General features: G+C 37.8%; 1 protein-coding gene across 2 annotated transcripts; it reads left to right on the top strand.

Annotated features, from left to right (window-relative positions):
* The first annotated feature begins 81 nt into the window (after positions 1 to 81).
* Positions 82 to 16,530, top strand: spata6l (spermatogenesis associated 6-like). 2 transcript variants are annotated; one of them, XM_056240360.1, is made up of 13 exons: positions 82 to 313; positions 694 to 831; positions 927 to 975; positions 1,539 to 1,580; positions 1,680 to 1,804; positions 1,923 to 2,006; positions 2,102 to 2,212; positions 5,246 to 5,354; positions 6,046 to 6,077; positions 8,467 to 8,603; positions 14,798 to 14,879; positions 15,374 to 15,471; positions 16,273 to 16,530. In XM_056240360.1, the coding sequence occupies exons 1-12, from the start codon at positions 266 to 268 to the stop codon at positions 15,443 to 15,445; spliced, it is 1,029 nt and encodes a 342-aa protein (XP_056096335.1). In that variant the 5' UTR covers positions 82 to 265; the 3' UTR covers positions 15,446 to 15,471; positions 16,273 to 16,530. The 2 variants fall into 2 exon arrangements, with proteins under 2 accessions (XP_056096335.1, XP_056096334.1); XM_056240359.1 differs by having other exon boundaries at positions 14,786 to 14,879.
* Positions 16,531 to 17,111: the final 581 nt, after the last annotated feature.

Genomic DNA, 17,111 nt, shown 5'->3' with positions numbered 1-17,111 from the left:
GCATTAAATTACATTTACACTCTTAACTATAATAATAATGAGGGCATGCATCATGATGACATTTCGTCGTGACGTAAAAGAATCACTGGGTTGTGTTTGAACCTGAACCGGTTCATTGAAATGAACTGTTCGAATAAATTGAATCGCGGAAATGGGCTGGATTTCCCTGTGCACATGATGCCATGGAAACGCGACGCTCTCCTGGATTGACCATAAATGATCTCTGGAAAATAACAGTTCGCTAGCGGTAACAGCAAAGCACAGAATGTCCCACAAAGCAGTTAAAGTGATCGTTGAACTTCATTTGAGGGCGGTGAGGATTTTTCGATAAATATCTTAGTAAGATAACTGTGGATAATATTAGAACGCTGTACCGCTAACGTACTTAAAGGTATAGTTCACCCAAAAATAAAAATTCTGTCACTATTTAACGTTTCTCACCCTCAAGTTGTTCCAAAACCTGTATGATTTTCTTTCTTCTGTTGAACACGAAATAATATATTTTAAATTATGTTGGTAACCTAACCAGACAGTTGACGGTACCCATTCATGAGTAAATGATGACAAAATTTTCATTGTTGGGTGAACTATTCCTAAGTGAATGGCCACAGTATATAGGTTATGCAGTGCAGACTGTTGTGTGTCTTTCTGTTACCTGGAAATATGGAGAGTTTTATCATACTTGTATTTTAGATAACCTGTCCAGGTGTGCATCTACCAGCCAAAGATGATGTTTACCTCAGTGTGAGTCTTATGAATCAATACAGGAAGTCAGAATGTCTTCCTGCAGTGTTTCCATTATTGATTCGGGAGAAAATAAGGTTTGAAAAGGTGGTGTGATTTTCCATTCTATCTATTTTAAATAAAGTTTAAAAAAAAGAGTTACATCTAACTGTTTTGTAAACTCCCGTCTTTTTTTCTTGTAGATCCTGAATGACTCCACCGATCCTGCAGCAATAGCAGAACTCCTGCAGTGTGAGTGAGCTGCTGCGTTTATTCTCTCTCCTCCCTCCTCCTTTACTCCTTCATCTTGGTAATTCTCCTCTGCCTTTCCTTGTGAAAAAGAAGTACACTTAAACATAGTTTTAAAAAGAGTACTCATTACAGAAATAAAATGCTTAAGTGTGAACTAAATGTAACGTTTTCTGACACTTTATAATAGCATGTCATAATGTACATTATAGTATACATTTATATAAAATTCCATTAGCTGAACTTTAGACTGCTTCTTTTTACCCACTTAAGTAGGACTTAAAGGGATAGTTCACCCAAAAATTATCCCACAATTTACTAACCCTCAAGCCTTAGGTGTATATGACTTTCTTCTTCTTTCAAAGTGTACTTAAGAGTGTTAAGAAACATAGTCATGAAAGTGTACTCTCTTTAAATGGCCTTTTATTTCATTAATATTATCTGAAAGTACAGCTTTTAAAAGTATATTTTTAAGATTAAAATTCAAGTACACACAAGTGCACATTCAGTTCAATGAAGCACACTACTTTTCACAAGGGATATTAAAGTGTATTTCTCTTTCCCAGGTGAACCAGTGAAAATAGAACTCATTCAGTTGATTCCACCAGGTACAACTGATATTATTTCTCAAATATTACTAAATTAATCATTTTGCAGATTGCTGACCACAGTTGAATCTCTATTTGCTTTTTATTGCTCTTTTACAGCTGGAGAAATATTGGCCAGTTTTGAAGAAGATGCTCGAAGTTTTCTTTTCCCAGAGCCAAAGCTGGTCCCATCTTTCTCTGGAGTAGAGAGAGAGGTATTAATGACACGCCATCCCAATTTTCCTGTAAGTGCTTATTTATTTACCATACTGATTGAATTTATTTGCTTACCAACACCAATAATGGATTATTGTGCATTACTAAAATGGGAAATCTGTCTTTATATTCATTGATTCATCTCAGGGTATCTCTCCAAGATTAGAGTTCTCCACAAAGACGACAATCAGTGACATCTCCAGTAACAATGGCTTCCTGAGTCTTCCTGTGGTAAAAATACAGATTTTGAAATGGAAGAACGATTTTAGCTGTATTGCTTTATAATATTGATTGCAAGAACTTGGAAGATGTTTTATTTGCTTTAGAGGGCAATAAGGAAAACCTCAAAAAAGTCACGGAAACAGGATATCACCTCATCCCAAAGACATTTCCCGTCTGCTTCATGGAGTCAGAGAGAACACCGCAACAGAGATCAGGTATCAGATGTCTCAACTAATTCTGTATACTATGGGGAACCCCAGTTGGTACATTACTATAATATTACAGGTTGTAGTGGTTTTCCAAAGATACTAGCCACTCAGCATGTTCACTGGCCACAATTTTGACATTGATACCATGGGGTAAAAACTGCCATATATAAATTTTAAATATTATCTCACAATTTGGCAGCAGATATATTAGGCTGCTGTACCTTTAAGGCCTGACACACGGATCCATTATACTGTTAGGCCCCGTTCACACTGCAGGCAAAAGTGGCCCAAATCTGATTTTTTTGGGGTCAAGTGACCAGGTCAGACTTCTTCAGAGGTAGTGTGAACACTCAAATCTAGCCCAGATCTGATTTTTTCAAATCAGATTTAGACCACATACATATGTGGTCCTGAATCAGACCCAGATCTGATTTTTTTCAATGCGGCCGCAGTGTGAACAATCAAGGCGGATTTGATGCGACTTTTACGTCAATCTACGTCGACATTTGTCACAATTATGCGCCGGCGAAGCCCTAGACACAACAGACACAGACAGTAGCCTAACATTAAAAACTTGACTAGATATGGAGAACAGCGATGAAGCGAGTCAATGAGAGTGAGGTGTTAGATCTAAGTATATGGGGAGATACTTCAATTCAAGCTAGAAGGACCTACCGTAACCGCTCCGTTTTTGAAAAAATTGCACACGAAATGGAAGAACGGGGACACAGGAGAACAGCGTCTCAGTGAAACTATTCACGTCATATTCCCACCACTCCTGGCTTCGTCTACGCATCCACACAGATCTCTGTAGTGAATTTGCAACCATCAACCCGCAAAAGTTTCCATTACACAAACATTATGAAATAAATGCGAATATGCTTACTCCATAACCTCCCGAACTTTAGTGCAACCGCGTGCTGCGTCTGATGTCATTGTTATTGTTCTTTTGCGTATGCCGGTTAGTTTGAAACCTCAAACAGTTCACACTGCAATCAGATATAGGTCACATTTTAAAAGGTTATGTGAACAGCCAATCAAAAAATCGGATCTGAGCAAAAAATTAGAATTGAGCATTAGGACTTGCAGTGTGAACGTGGCCTTACACATGCGTTTTCTTTCTCAACTGTTTACACTCACTTTAAAAATGACTGACGTTATTTACGTGAATACTCGCCAAGACTGATATTTTGACATTATTTTGTGTGTATTTGACTTAGGGATGTCCCGATCAGGTTTTTTTGCCCTCGAGTCCGAGTCCGAGTCATTTGATTTTGAGTATCTACCGATACCGAGTCCCGATCCGATACTTATATAATACATAAAAAAAGAATAAAGAAATTTATTAAATAAATAAATTTTATTTAATTCACCTTATTTTAACATTCAACAACTCTGTTAACAAACAGAGCACTTCTGTGAGGTTGCTTGAACAATCAAGTAATAAATAACATAAAATCTTCACTTTTGGACTTTAGTGCAACAGTAAATATAGAAAAAGTCTAATATAAAAACAAATAGCACCTCAACTTAAAATACCCAGCAGGGATGTAAACAAAAAAATAAAAATGTTTTAAAAGTGTATAAAAAATGAGAATATATATATACATTAGGGGTGTAACAGTTCACAAAATTTGCGGTTCGGTTCGATGCGATACAGCAAAAAGAAAGAAATGCCAGAGAAATGTCCTATTTATTAAAAGAAAAACTATTTTTTAAATAAGTTTGAGTTTTCCTACATCTTGAAACTTTCAGGTTTATAAATGGGGGTAATCTTTGAAGGATGAACAAATATTGTTTTGGTAATCACATTAAAAATAACATTTAAATATATATTTATATAATATTTGAGTTTTGAAGTGCAACATTAAATCCATGTTCATTCACGACACAATGTTTCTCCTGGTTCCCACGTCAGCGCTGTTTGATCTAATAGAGATCTACGGTTAATAAACGGAGAAATGTGAATGCTTCTCACTAGATCTCGCAGCGATGTTATTACTTCAGTGGCGAATTCAAATGTTTTCTTCACTGGATCTCTTAGCACAGTGTCGCTTGATCTCGCGCTGCACAGATGTTGCTGGTCCGAACTGAAATGGTCCGTTCTTTCCGCTTTCATTGCGTTTGCCATTTGATGTTGCGCAATGTTGTGGTGATCGCGCCAGCGCGGATTTTGTCTGCAGGAAAAATGGTCCAAGGAATCGTTCGGTTTGTATGCGTACCGAAACGGTTCAATAATTACGAATACATGTACCATTACACCCCTAATTTACATATATCCGAGTCCTGATCGGGAGGTAACGTCCGATTCCGATCGAGTCTGAAACCACGTGATCGGGCCCGATTTCCGATCGCGTGATCGGATCGGGACATCCCTAATTTGACTGTTTAAGCACAATAAGCAGCGAAAAGAGCTCAATTTAGTACAGAGGCAGCTTTATGTGCGATCACTTTGGGTTTGAGAATAAAATCTGAAGGAATGAGTAAATTGATGTGCAATACATGCAACCCCACGCCAAAATTCAAGTTGTAGCAGCAACAATATTCATCCAAAGCAAATGAAACGAGTTAATGAGGGGAGGAAAAATGTATATATTATATATCAAATTCAACCGGCCAAAGTAGGAGTGACTGTGCTACACGCAGGTTGGCGCATTTGGCGGGTTGACAGTGCTCCTGTCTTAAGATATTAATTAGCTGGTTCAGTTGTGATGATCAGGGTTGAAGCTGAACTTTGCAGGAAGATGTGAGTGAGTGGAGGCGGGGCTAATTTCCATATTCATAGAGCCGAGTATACTAAATGAGGCAAGGGTGTAGAGTTACATTCAAGCATTTTAAGGCATGACACATTTTTTTTTCAAGGAAAAAACTTTAAATATGTCATTTTTGGTGATCAAATATGAGTTTTAAGGAATAAACTTATTGACTACAGGGGGACAAACTAGTTCTTAAGACAGTCTTACCATGGTGGCTAAGTTTATGGAACTGGGCCATCAGTTCCTGAACGTCTGTGTGTTTGTGCTTACTTGCCCACGGTAGGTTCAGAGATCAGGTGGACGGTCCTCTTCCCATTATTCACCCGTCTCTGACAGAAACTCCAGGTTAAGGAGTCTTTCACCACATCAATCAAAACCATCAAGAGAAACAGGTATGAATGCTATAACACCAACCATTAATCTATTTGTCATATTTGTTCATGCTTCATTTGTATAAGCTTTGCAACTCTCTTTATTAAAGGGGTCATTGGATGCAACATTCACTTTTATATGGTGTTTGCATATAAATGTGTCTTTGCAGTGTGTGGACACAACCACCATACAATGAAAAAAATCCATTCACTCCTTTTTTTTAATCCTCAAAAAGCCTAAACACTTTCAATAATCAGGCCGTTTGGATTTTCTGAGCAATATGATGTCAGATTGCTCATGCTCCGCCCACGACCACTGACGGACTGTCCCGTATTAGCATATTTCTCCCCTCAGCCAATTGTATACTGTCTGCCAAGGCAACATTTTACGTGTCTTGTGTCGACACGCCCCATGGGAGAGAGGGGTGGGGTTAGCAGTTGCTCATTATCATTTAAAGAGACATGCACCGCAACGGGTCGCTGTGAACAGAGCTGTTTTTGAGGAGGTAAAAAGGGTGTTGTTTTACACAACCATTGAGGAATTTTAACCAAAGTATGTTACAAACTTTACATAAAGACCCTAAAGAATCATACCAACTTGTGTAAAATGGGCATCCGATGACCACTTTAAGTTAAGTGATGTTTGACTTTAACCAACTAAATGTTAATGGGTAAACCATACTTATTCTGTGTACTGCTTGTTTTTCTTCAGGAGATCTGAGAAGAGGCTATTCCAGACCTTGGGTTAGTTGCAAATATTGTTTTGTCATTCTCTGTCTGTTACTCTATTAAACACAAAATGCTGATCTGGAAGTTAGAAATTAAAGGGCCCCTATTATGGATTTTTGAAAATGACCTTTTCATGTAGTGTGTAGCAGAGCTCTAAGTGAATGAAAACATCCTGCTAAATTTTAAATCTGAAAGTGCACCGTATATAAAGTTATTGTCTCTCAAAAGTAAGAGTCGACTCCGAGTTAATGGAATGAATCGGTTTTCAAACGAATCCTAAGCCGTTTCGTTGTGACGTCAAGACGAAACATTAGCATTTTGCCCGTCCACTTATTGCACGCGCAGACTCCAGGTAAAACTTGAACCTCAAACCGGCAGCTGATTCCTGTGGATACTGGATAGCATCATGTCCAGAAGAAGCTGTGCTCTACAATGTGAAGGTAAAGCCAGTTTTTTTACACTGCCCAAGGACGAGCATGTGAAGAATCAGTGGTTAAAATGAATCTTTACCACGATATCACAGCAGTATAATCCTAAACTTTTGCTGTTTTCACTTCATTTTACTGACGACTGGGTCAGTACCCAGTTAATTTGGACTAACTTGAATCACAACCTGTAAATATGAACAATTATTGATGTATATATTTTCAGCCAGTGTTCAAAATACTTTAGTTTTGAGTTTTATATTGTGTAGGTCTCCTGCTAACTGGCTTAATCACGTTATTACTGTCTTACTGAAATACTTCTGCTAATCACTTGTGGGCCACTATTACCTAAAACTGTGTCTATTAATGCAGATTATCTGTTGTTCTTACTGCACGCGTGCTGTACACGATAGACCAATCACAACAGACTGAGCTGTCTGGCCAATCAGAGCAGAGTAGCTCGCGGAAAGGAGGGATTTAGAGAGATCTGGCGAGTCGTTTGAGAATCATTGAAAAGTGTGGTGATGTGCAAATGTATATTATGAGGAAATAAAACAGTTTTTTTACCTTTGATGCATGTAAACCTGTTGTAGGAGACTCGAAAATAACATTAGGAAACTTTAAAATAGCATAATAGGGGCACTTTAATCAGGGTTCTCAAGTTTGATCAAAAGCTTGGAGTGAGATCACATGCGGTTAGGGGAGGAGCCCCAATGAAGCCCCGCCCCCTCCCATCCCCGCCCCCAATTTTACCCATTGTTCATAATAACCAGCACAAATTGAAATTATAGCAGTTGGTAAATCTGATAAATGACAGAGCAATTCATCACATCAAATATAGGCCTACTCTTTAATGTTATATTTCAAAATTACAAATAACAAATTGTTTCAAACAGTTTGGAAAAACAAATCTTTTTGCATTTTTCCCTGACATCTTTGAAAAATACAAATGCAATAGCAACGATTAGGCTATGATTAGTATGTTTTGACAGGATATAAAATATTACCCAGGGCACTCTGCTTTAATACACGTTGCCTTAATGTAACTAGAAAGACTATTAATACAGTATAATATATAATTTAAAATTAAATTAAGAAATACATCTTAATTCCTTCCCATAACATTTCCCTTAGTTTCAGATAACTAGCCAAACTGAGTCAAAGCTTCTGGCCTGGTTGCAAAGTAGTTGTAGAGTTTTTGACTGCATCAATAATGTATACGAGGGGCTAAATATTAAATGTTCTAGGCTAGCCTAAAAATGTTTGGCGAGCTTTCTTCCAACTTACATTCTCCATGACGACGTGTGTTCGCGCGATGTCGCGGTGGCCGAGAATATGTCCGTCAACTTCCGTGTGTTCGCGGACTTCTAACGCCTAGTAACGAACGCAATCTGGCCGAGATACGGACGCGCTGGCGGCAGGAAACTTCACTTTGTGTGCCTGCGCCTCGTATACAACGTTTTAAAGCTTGCAGGACAACTTGGTTGGCATTGCCTTTTCAGCGTGAGAAACACACGGTGTGGCGTGTGAGCGTGTGAACTGGTTGAATTGCGTGTGTCTCACGGCCAATGCGTGAGACTTGAGAACCCTGCTTTAATATTAAATTATCTGCAAGTACAGTTAAAAAAAAAACCCACTACAAGTGCACTGTAACAATGTTCATAGTTCAGGGAAGGAGGCGGGAACCAGCAAACGGTCAACATAATCTTTAATCCAAAACTAAACAAACAACAAAACGAAAGTAAAGCGGCAGGCCCTCACGGACGACTGACACATATAAACATAATAAAACACAACATAAAGGCCAGGCCTGGTCCTCTCTCGTCTTGCACTGTCGTCACTCCCAAGGCTCTCGGCCCTGTCCTGCTTGCCACATGCACATTCAGTATAATCAAGCGCACTTCTTTTTCACAAGGGTATTTCTTTAATGAAAATCCAGACATGAGCTGCCATTATCTGATACTGTATATATTCCTCAGATGGCTGATGAAGACTCTTCAGACACAGATGATCTCCTCGACTACGCTGAGGAAGTGGGCCGTCATCATTCCCTAATGGGATATGAGGGATCTCCCAGCCCAAATTACTCCAGCATGGAACGCCAGAGGCACAATGGGTATGTTTGTGTGTGTTCCCCAGGTAGATTTGCATGAATGAATTTGATTGCTGTTTTTTTTGTAGAACCGGCTCTGACTTTCCACATCAGACCATATTAGGCCGGGAGCCAGGTCCACTCCTCAGGATGTTTTTTGCTACCTTTTTTTCACTATTATTTCCTATTATCTTATACCTTGGGCCATCACAAGTTGATAATGACCACCCCCAACTCGGCCCCGTTTGGCCTCAGGGGCCAAAAAACACCCTTTTGGGGAAAAGCTTTTGGCGGAATTATGTAATTGTGAATATTAAGGTACTGCAGCTACATAAATGGTCATATAACCCTAAAATTTTGCATAGTGTATCCTGACACATAGGGGAAACTAGCAGAAAAAGATTCTGGGGATTGCTGCCTTTTTACTGTCAAATATCACCCTCAACATACCCCAAAAGACAAAAAAATGTCTGTCCGCCTGACATATTGTCATCAAAGATGATCATTTTCAAGCATTTTATTATACATATAACTGCCACAAATGTACATGAAAAACTTCCCAAGTTTATAAGCTTCAATTTAAGTCCAAGATGACCTTTCTATCTAGAAGATTACAGCTGGTATAACCAAAGTTCTCCACTGTACCTCAAATCGGAGAAAACGGAACTTTCAAGCATTACCATTCCATATGGGATTTTTGCATATGAACAATATATCTAAAAAGAGTTGAGACTTGACTTATCTACTGCTATTCTATATGAAGTGAATTGCATGAAAATTGAGTAATGTTATGCCCCTAGGTGGACTGGGGTCAGGGTGCAACATAGGGTACATTCACAACAAAATCAATTAACCAAATGTGAGATTTATTAAAGCCCACAAATTGCAAAACAAGGAATAAAGATGACTCTAGTGTGCAGTCTGTTATCAAAAAGCCAACCTTCAATAGAGTAAACATTAGTAACCTTCTGTAAAGATAAACATTCTTTATAGCCAAATGGCGAAAATTATTTACCTTACAAGTGAATAATACTGTCACCCCCCTTTTTTTCGCATAGACATAAAAACCACTATCCAAACTTAAATGGTTGTAATTCAAGAATGCTTTGGAATATAGACTTATGGTTGGTCTTGTTTTAAAGAAGACATTTGCCAGATTATTGTAGAAGTGTAGAAATGATGAAAGTAAAACATAAAAAAGTTATATAAGTTTCAGTTTATGAACATGTGCAATGTAAAAATATAATTATTAATAGTTTATATAAAATATATATATATTACAAAATATATTTTACTCTAAAACTGCCAAAAATCTGAACAAGTTGTGTTCCACATTTTAGGTTGATATCTCACAAAATGAGCTTTCAGTAAGATTTTATTTGGGCGCAGTACCAAACTTTTTCACTAGGTGAACACCAGACTCCATTACTGCCCATATAAGGGCGCCTCCATTTTCATATATGTTTTGAGTGATCTGAACCATGTATTTCCATTATTTTCATACGATTTATGAAGTAGACATCCTATTCAGAAGTAGTATGGGTGGTTTGGCAGTATTTGATTTGAATTCAACCTCTAATAAATGCATAAAAAGACCACATATGTGCATTAGCCTATAGCTCGCAGCCACATCACAAATCGAGAATCCATAATATTTTTCTTTATATTTAAAACATTTTTTAACATTTAAAATATTTTCAGACCTTTTTTTTCTCATAAAATCAAATTGGTGTTATCTTGTTATCTTGGTGTTATCTTTGAACTCTTGGCATGAAAACAAACTGATGTTTCTACCAATCTTTCATGATTGTTCATGTTTATTGCTATTTCAAAATAAAGGCCTAAACACTCCTAATGAATATGAAATATTCTTGTTGCAAATTGATAAATTACTGCTCCTCCTTAAAACAGCCACCAAATAAGAAAACTAGAGATTGTAAGCTTTCAAATTATATATAGTTTGTCAATATTACTTTTGGTTTTTACTAAGATATTATTGTTTAAAATATGTAATGGCAAACGTCCCACCTGTGACAGTTAGGAGATAAAACATTGATAAAACATTCCCTAGAATCCATGAAGACGACAGTGCGTTCAGCTTATGAGTTGTGAATTACTGATTGGAGCAAAGAGGTCAGCCATAGTCTTCACAAGAAAAATTGTAACAGCCTTTAAAACCTCTGAGCCACTCTCTTGGCCTCCGAGGGCTCATGATCTCCATGATCCAACTGAGGAGATTCCTTCAGAGGTTTTACAATTCATTTTAAACCTCATTTGTGGAGATAAGAAGCCCTCATATCGGGAGGAAAGTCTGGTATCATCCATTTCTTAAGACATCTGCAGATCAGCAACATCAGGTCAATGGAAGATGAAAAAACACATCTTGTTATGTATGACACTACGCCATCTATTCAGATCTAAGAGCATCACCACTTTGATAAATAGGCTTGGTCACTGTGAGTCATACACATACTCAATTTAACTTGAAACGGCTCTGGCAAATTCAATTGTCGAAAGTGCTTCATTAGTCAGCAACTCAGATGTTATCAAGAGGCAGCCTGATGGAGCAGTCTTCCACAGTGACTGGGACAATTTTGATCAGCTGGTATCAGATGTATATGGGGCAGATCCATTCATACCGCTGCAGGGATCTACATGCAAGATCTTGGTTCTTGTGTGGATGCAGAAGCACTTTCCTCGGCACAGCCTACACAAGAGTCCTGTGCAAATATCGACTCCCCTACCCCAGAAAAGCCCACTCAAGAGTCTAATCCTAACACTCAGCCTACAAAAAAACAACGATCATTTAGAAGTCCTGCCACAGAGTTGCCAACTTACTACAAACGGAAACGATCTGAACCCACCAATTTGGTGTCATCTAGTTCCAATAACTTAACCACATATAGTCAATCAAAATCATCAGATACTGATCTAATTTGGGTCTTTGCTCGTAAAATCAACTATAAGGATCAGCACATCCCTGGTTTGTCAGGCTAGGTGTCTCTTACTGGCCAGTCTCCAAAATGCCTCACCACAATTGGGTACTATCCCATGATCAATGCTCCCATAACTGACTTGGCAACTATTCAAGAATGCTTCAGATACAGCCAAGCTATGTCTTCTGAAGCTGGACAAGAGTACACCATCTGTACATTTGATCTAGGTGTTTGCATGAAAGCATATCCTCTAGTATGGAATGAACCTGAAAAATACCAAAAGCATATCATCCTCATTGGTACGTTCCATTGCTGTGGAGCATACTTGAAAGGCATAGGCAGAAGATACTGTCAAGGGAGTGGATGGGTAGAAGTGGCTTTGGAAGCAAATCTGATCACCACTGGCTCTGTGGCTGGGGTCACCGATGGGAAGAATTGGGACAGAGCAATAAATACACACAAATCCATGCTGGAAGCTCTAGAGAGACTCCTCTATTACCCCTTTTCCACCAACATGAACCGGGTGCTGGTTCAGAGCCAGAGCCAGAGCTGGTTCGGAGTTGGTTCGACTGACAAGCTTACTAAGAACCGGTTTGCCTTTCCACCGGCTAGAGAGCCACAACAGAGCCAGATCTTACGTCACTGCATACGTCTCATGTTGCCCAGCAACGCTAGTGCGGTAGCGCCAAACACAAACACGCCAGGCTTGTTCGAGATGCATCGGCTTCTCGCAGATCGATCGCCGCTTGACATCAAAGCACTGCGAAAGCGATCCAAAAGCACAAGGAGTCGTATGATCTCCAAACACTCCCGCAGCTCCGATCGGTCCGCGCCGCTCCGATGCATCTCGAACAAGCCATCAACAATAACGGACGTTGCGTACTATGGATGCTCATGGGTTTGCAAAAATACATCGGAATCCAACGCGTTTGTGCAGCTCGCCATAACTTACATAGACGGATATTATAATCAAGCTGCTATTAGCTCGACTAGCTGCTATTTAAAAATGGCGGTCACAAGTTTCTATTCGTCTTGTTGGTCACGGTAACCCCGCCCCCAGCCCCTGACGCAAGCGGTTCTTACTTGGCTCTGTTTTAGACCAGCAATGATTTGGTGCTACTTAAGAACCACTTTTCCTGGTTCGGAGCTGGTGCTTTGCGTGTGGAAAAACAAAGAACCGAATTGAAACTAGGCTCTGGCTCCGAACCAGCACCAGCTCTGCCTTGGTGGAAAAGGGGTATATGAGATTATAAACAATAATATCTTAGTAAAAACCAAAAGTAATATTGACAAACTATATATAATTTGAAAGCTTACAATCTCTAGTTTTCTTATTTGGTGGCTGTTTTAAGGAGGAGCAGTAATTTATCAATTTGCAACAAGAATATTTCATATTCATTAGGAGTGTTTAGGCCTTTATTTTGAAATAGCAATAAACATGAACAATCATGAAAGATTGGTAGAAACATCAGTTTGTTTTCATGCCAAGAGTTCAAAGATAACACCAAGATAACAAGATAACACCAATTTGATTTTATGAGAAAAAAAAGGTCTGAAAATGTTTTAAATATAAAGAAAAATATTATGGATTCTCGATTTGTGATGTGGCTGCGAGCTATAGGCTAATGCACATATGTGGTCTTTTTATGCATTTATTAGAGGTTGAATTCAAATCAAATACTGCCAAACCACCCATATTACTTCTGAATAGGATGTCTACTTCATAAATCGTATGAAAATAATGGAAATACATGGTTCAGATCACTCAAAACACATATGAAAATGGAGGCGCCCTTATATGGGCAGTAATGGAGTCTGGTGTTCACCTAGTGAAAAAGTTTGGTACTGCGCCCAAATAAAATCTTACTGAAAGCTCATTTTGTGAGATATCAACCTAAAATGTGGAACACAACTTGTTCAGATTTTTGGCAGTTTTAGAGTAAAATATATTTTGTAATATATATATATTTTATATAAACTATTAATAATTATATTTTTACATTGCACATGTTCATAAACTGAAACTTATTTAACTTTTTTATGTTTTACTTTCATCATTTCTACACTTCTACAATAATCTGGCAAATGTCTTCTTTAAAACAAGACCAACCATAAGTCTATATTCCAAAGCATTCTTGAATTACAACCATTTAAGTTTGGATAGTGGTTTTTATGTCTATGCGAAAAAAAGGGGGGTGACAGTATTATTCACTTGTAAGGTAAATAATTTTCGCCATTTGGCTATAAAGAATGTTTATCTTTACAGAAGGTTACTAATGTTTACTCTATTGAAGGTTGGCTTTTTGATAACAGACTGCACACTAGAGTCATCTTTATTCCTTGTTTTGCAATTTGTGGGCTTTAATAAATCTCACATTTGGTTAATTGATTTTGTTGTGAATGTACCCTATGTTGCACCCTGACCCCAGTCCACCTAGGGGCATAACATTACTCAATTTTCATGCAATTCACTTCATATAGAATAGCAGTAGATAAGTCAAGTCTCAACTCTTTTTAGATATATTGTTCATATGCAAAAATCCCATATGGAATGGTAATGCTTGAAAGTTCCGTTTTCTCCGATTTGAGGTACAGTGGAGAACTTTGGTTATACCAGCTGTAATCTTCTAGATAGAAAGGTCATCTTGAACTTAAATTGAAGCTTATAAACTTGGGAAGTTTTTCATGTACATTTGTGGCAGTTATATGTATAATAAAATGCTTGAAAATGATCATCTTTGATGACAATATGTCAGGCGGACAGACATTTTTTTTTGTCTTTTGGGGTATGTTGAGGGTGATATTTGACAGTAAAAAGGCAGCAATCCCCAGAATCTTTTTCTGCTAGTTTCCCCTATGTGTCAGGATACACTATGCAACATTTTAGGGTTATATGACCATTTATGTAGCTGCAGTACCTTAATATTCACAATTACATAATTCCGCCAAAAGCTTTCCCCCAAAAGGGTGTTTTTTGGCCCCTGAGGCCAAACGGGGCCGAGTTGGGGGTGGTCATTATCAACTTGTGATGGCCCAAGGTATAAGATAATAGGAAATAAAAGTGAAAAAAAGGTAGCAAAAAACATCCTGAGGAGTGGACCTGGCTCCCGGCCTATATGAAGTATCGTTCATTTCTGTAGCTGTACAGTTTACCTGCCAGAGTTTTAATACATTGGTTTGAGGTGTTTGTTCACTGTTCTTAAGTATAAGCAATTGTAATAGTGATGCCTTCTTTAAAAAAAAATGTAAATACTGTGTTATTTTCTGCAGCTCTCTCTTGGGCTCTTCTGACCTTTGGGAGGAGGTTCAGGAACGGGTTCAGAGCCTTTTAACATCTCCCAAAGCAGTTCATAGACTAGCATGTGTGAGTACCACTTAAATGCCTGCGCGCACACACACACACACACACACACACACACACACACACACACACACGCAAACACACACACACACACACACACACATGTCTGGTCCACTATCTTTGTGGGGACTATCCATAGACGTAATGGTTTTTATACTGTACAAACTGTATATTCTGTCCCCTTACACTAACACTACCCCTAAACCTACCCATCACAGAAAACTTTCTGCTCTTTTACATTTTCTAAAAAACATCATTAAGTATGTTCATTAATCAATTTCCCTTGTGGGGAGGACCATTGGCTAGTCTTCACAATGTAGGTGATTTCACGTTTTACTATTCTTGTGGGGACATTTGGTCCTCACAATGTAATAAAAACAAGAGCACACACACACACACACACACACACACTCCATTTGAGGAATAATTGCAGTGGAATGTTGTGCAGAATGTGGGATGGATCATTTAACCTCCTCTGCCTCTGTTTTTGGTGTCAGGGTGCCACGGACTCTGAGATAGACGAGGTACTGATACGGAGATGTGTTTTGGCCCACTCATGCCCATTTTAAACACCTGTGTGTGTTATAAGGAAGTGGTACGTATGCTTAAATTATAAATTATTGCAATAATAATAAGAGTCTTGGCCATAATCTTAAAAAGAATATACTTAAGTGTGAACTGAATGTAATATTTTCAGTCAAATGCATGTTAATTGCAATTAAATGTTTATTATAGTTTAGTATGTGTATTATAGTTTAAATTGATATTAAATACAAATAGCAAGTAACAGCATAATTACTTCTTGTCTTTGAAATGTCAGCCGAATGTACTGACAAGCCTTTATAGTAGATTAAATACTTTAATGTCATTTCTATTTAAACTTGTATGTCATGTAGTTAAATATATTTGTTACACATTTGTAAGGATGAAGTTGCAATTTAATACATTAAATATTTGAATATTAAATATAGTTACAGTTAACATTATAATCAAGTACTTCACATGTGCTTTAGTATGTTAGTCAACACATCAAAATAAGTGTACTTCTTTAAAGCATGCCAAAATATCATGATTATTAAAACATGATTTAAAATGTATTTTAAAGTAAAACTTAATTTGACATTATTACAAAGTGCACATTTTAAAAGTGTACTTAAGTGTGTTAAGTGTACTCTTTTTAAGTACACTTAAGTGGCCTTTTATCTCATTAATATTGTATTTTAATATTGTAAATGTACTGCAAGTACAGTTTATATATATATATATATATATACTTAAGATCATAACAAGTGCACATTTAATACAATTAAGCCAATTAAGCAAACTTCTTTTTTCTCAAGGGTTGTACAACTTCAGTGGGTATTTATTCAAAGAGCGTCCTTCTCTTTATCTACAGATGAAGCAGAGGACCCTGTGATTTCTTGTGGCATTGCATCATTTTCCATTCAATTATGAGTGTGTTTGTTTGTAGTTGTGTTTGTATTGCAGTTTTGAAGTGAAATAGTATATTCCAGGTGTTTTTGAAGCACAGTGGTTCTCAACCCTGTTCCTGAAGGCCCCAAAAAAGTACACACCTGATTCACCTCATGAGCTTGTGTCATGTAATGGAGACCAAAATAGACTGTTGTGATGCTAAAATGGTACATGTGCTTAATATAACCTTCCTTGTCGTGTCGAGGCTGTGGTGCAGTATCATTGCACATGGTCATAAAAGTGTTTGACATGCACCGTTTCACAATGAGATTCCTATGTAAATAAGGCAAAGGTCCATTAATAACATACAAAAACTCTAGAAGAAGAAAAAATCTTCTTAAATGACCATTCAGCAGTGCTTTGATGACATCCTTTCTTCTTCTCTTTTTTTGCATTTTCATGCAAATGTTGCCTTTCAATTATTAGCAATTAAAATGAAATCCCTTCTTTGGTTGATTATGAAGTTCAAACGGCTTATTCTGTTTGTGTCAGGGAGCCTCAGGTGTGTTTTGTCTACTGCATTCCCCCCTTGGACTGTCCCCTTGAGTATTAAATAAATGAAGAACATCTGTCTATATATACACTCACCGGCCACTTTATTAGGTACACCTTGCTAGTACCGGGATGGACCCCCTTTTGCCTTCAGAACTGCCTTAATTCTTCATGGCATTGATCTAACAAGGTTCTGAAATCATACCTCAGAGATTTTATTCCATATTGACTTGACAGAATCACGCAATTGCTGCAAATTTGTCGGCTGCA

This window comes from Rhinichthys klamathensis, unplaced genomic scaffold (assembly GCF_029890125.1).
Source record: "Rhinichthys klamathensis goyatoka isolate OS25496 unplaced genomic scaffold, OSU_Roscu_1.1 h1tg000593l_1, whole genome shotgun sequence".
Taxonomy (NCBI): Eukaryota; Metazoa; Chordata; class Actinopteri; order Cypriniformes; family Leuciscidae; genus Rhinichthys; species Rhinichthys klamathensis.
Note: the sequence above shows the minus strand (reverse complement) of the source record. Positions and strands in the feature narration are given on the sequence as shown.

What these genes read in the sequence shown, in the direction of transcription:
- spata6l (XM_056240359.1), top strand. Translation starts at nt 266, where the DNA reads ATGTCCCACAAAGCAGTTAAAGTGATCGTTGAACTTCATTTGAGGGCG. An exon ending in AAAACCATCAAGAGAAACAG is followed by an intron (nt 5,355 to 6,045) that starts GTATGAATGCTA and finishes GTTTTTCTTCAG; the next exon opens with GAGATCTGAGAAGAGGCTAT. An exon ending in CAGTTCATAGACTAGCATGT is followed by an intron (nt 14,880 to 15,373) that starts GTGAGTACCACT and finishes TTTTGGTGTCAG; the next exon opens with GGTGCCACGGACTCTGAGAT.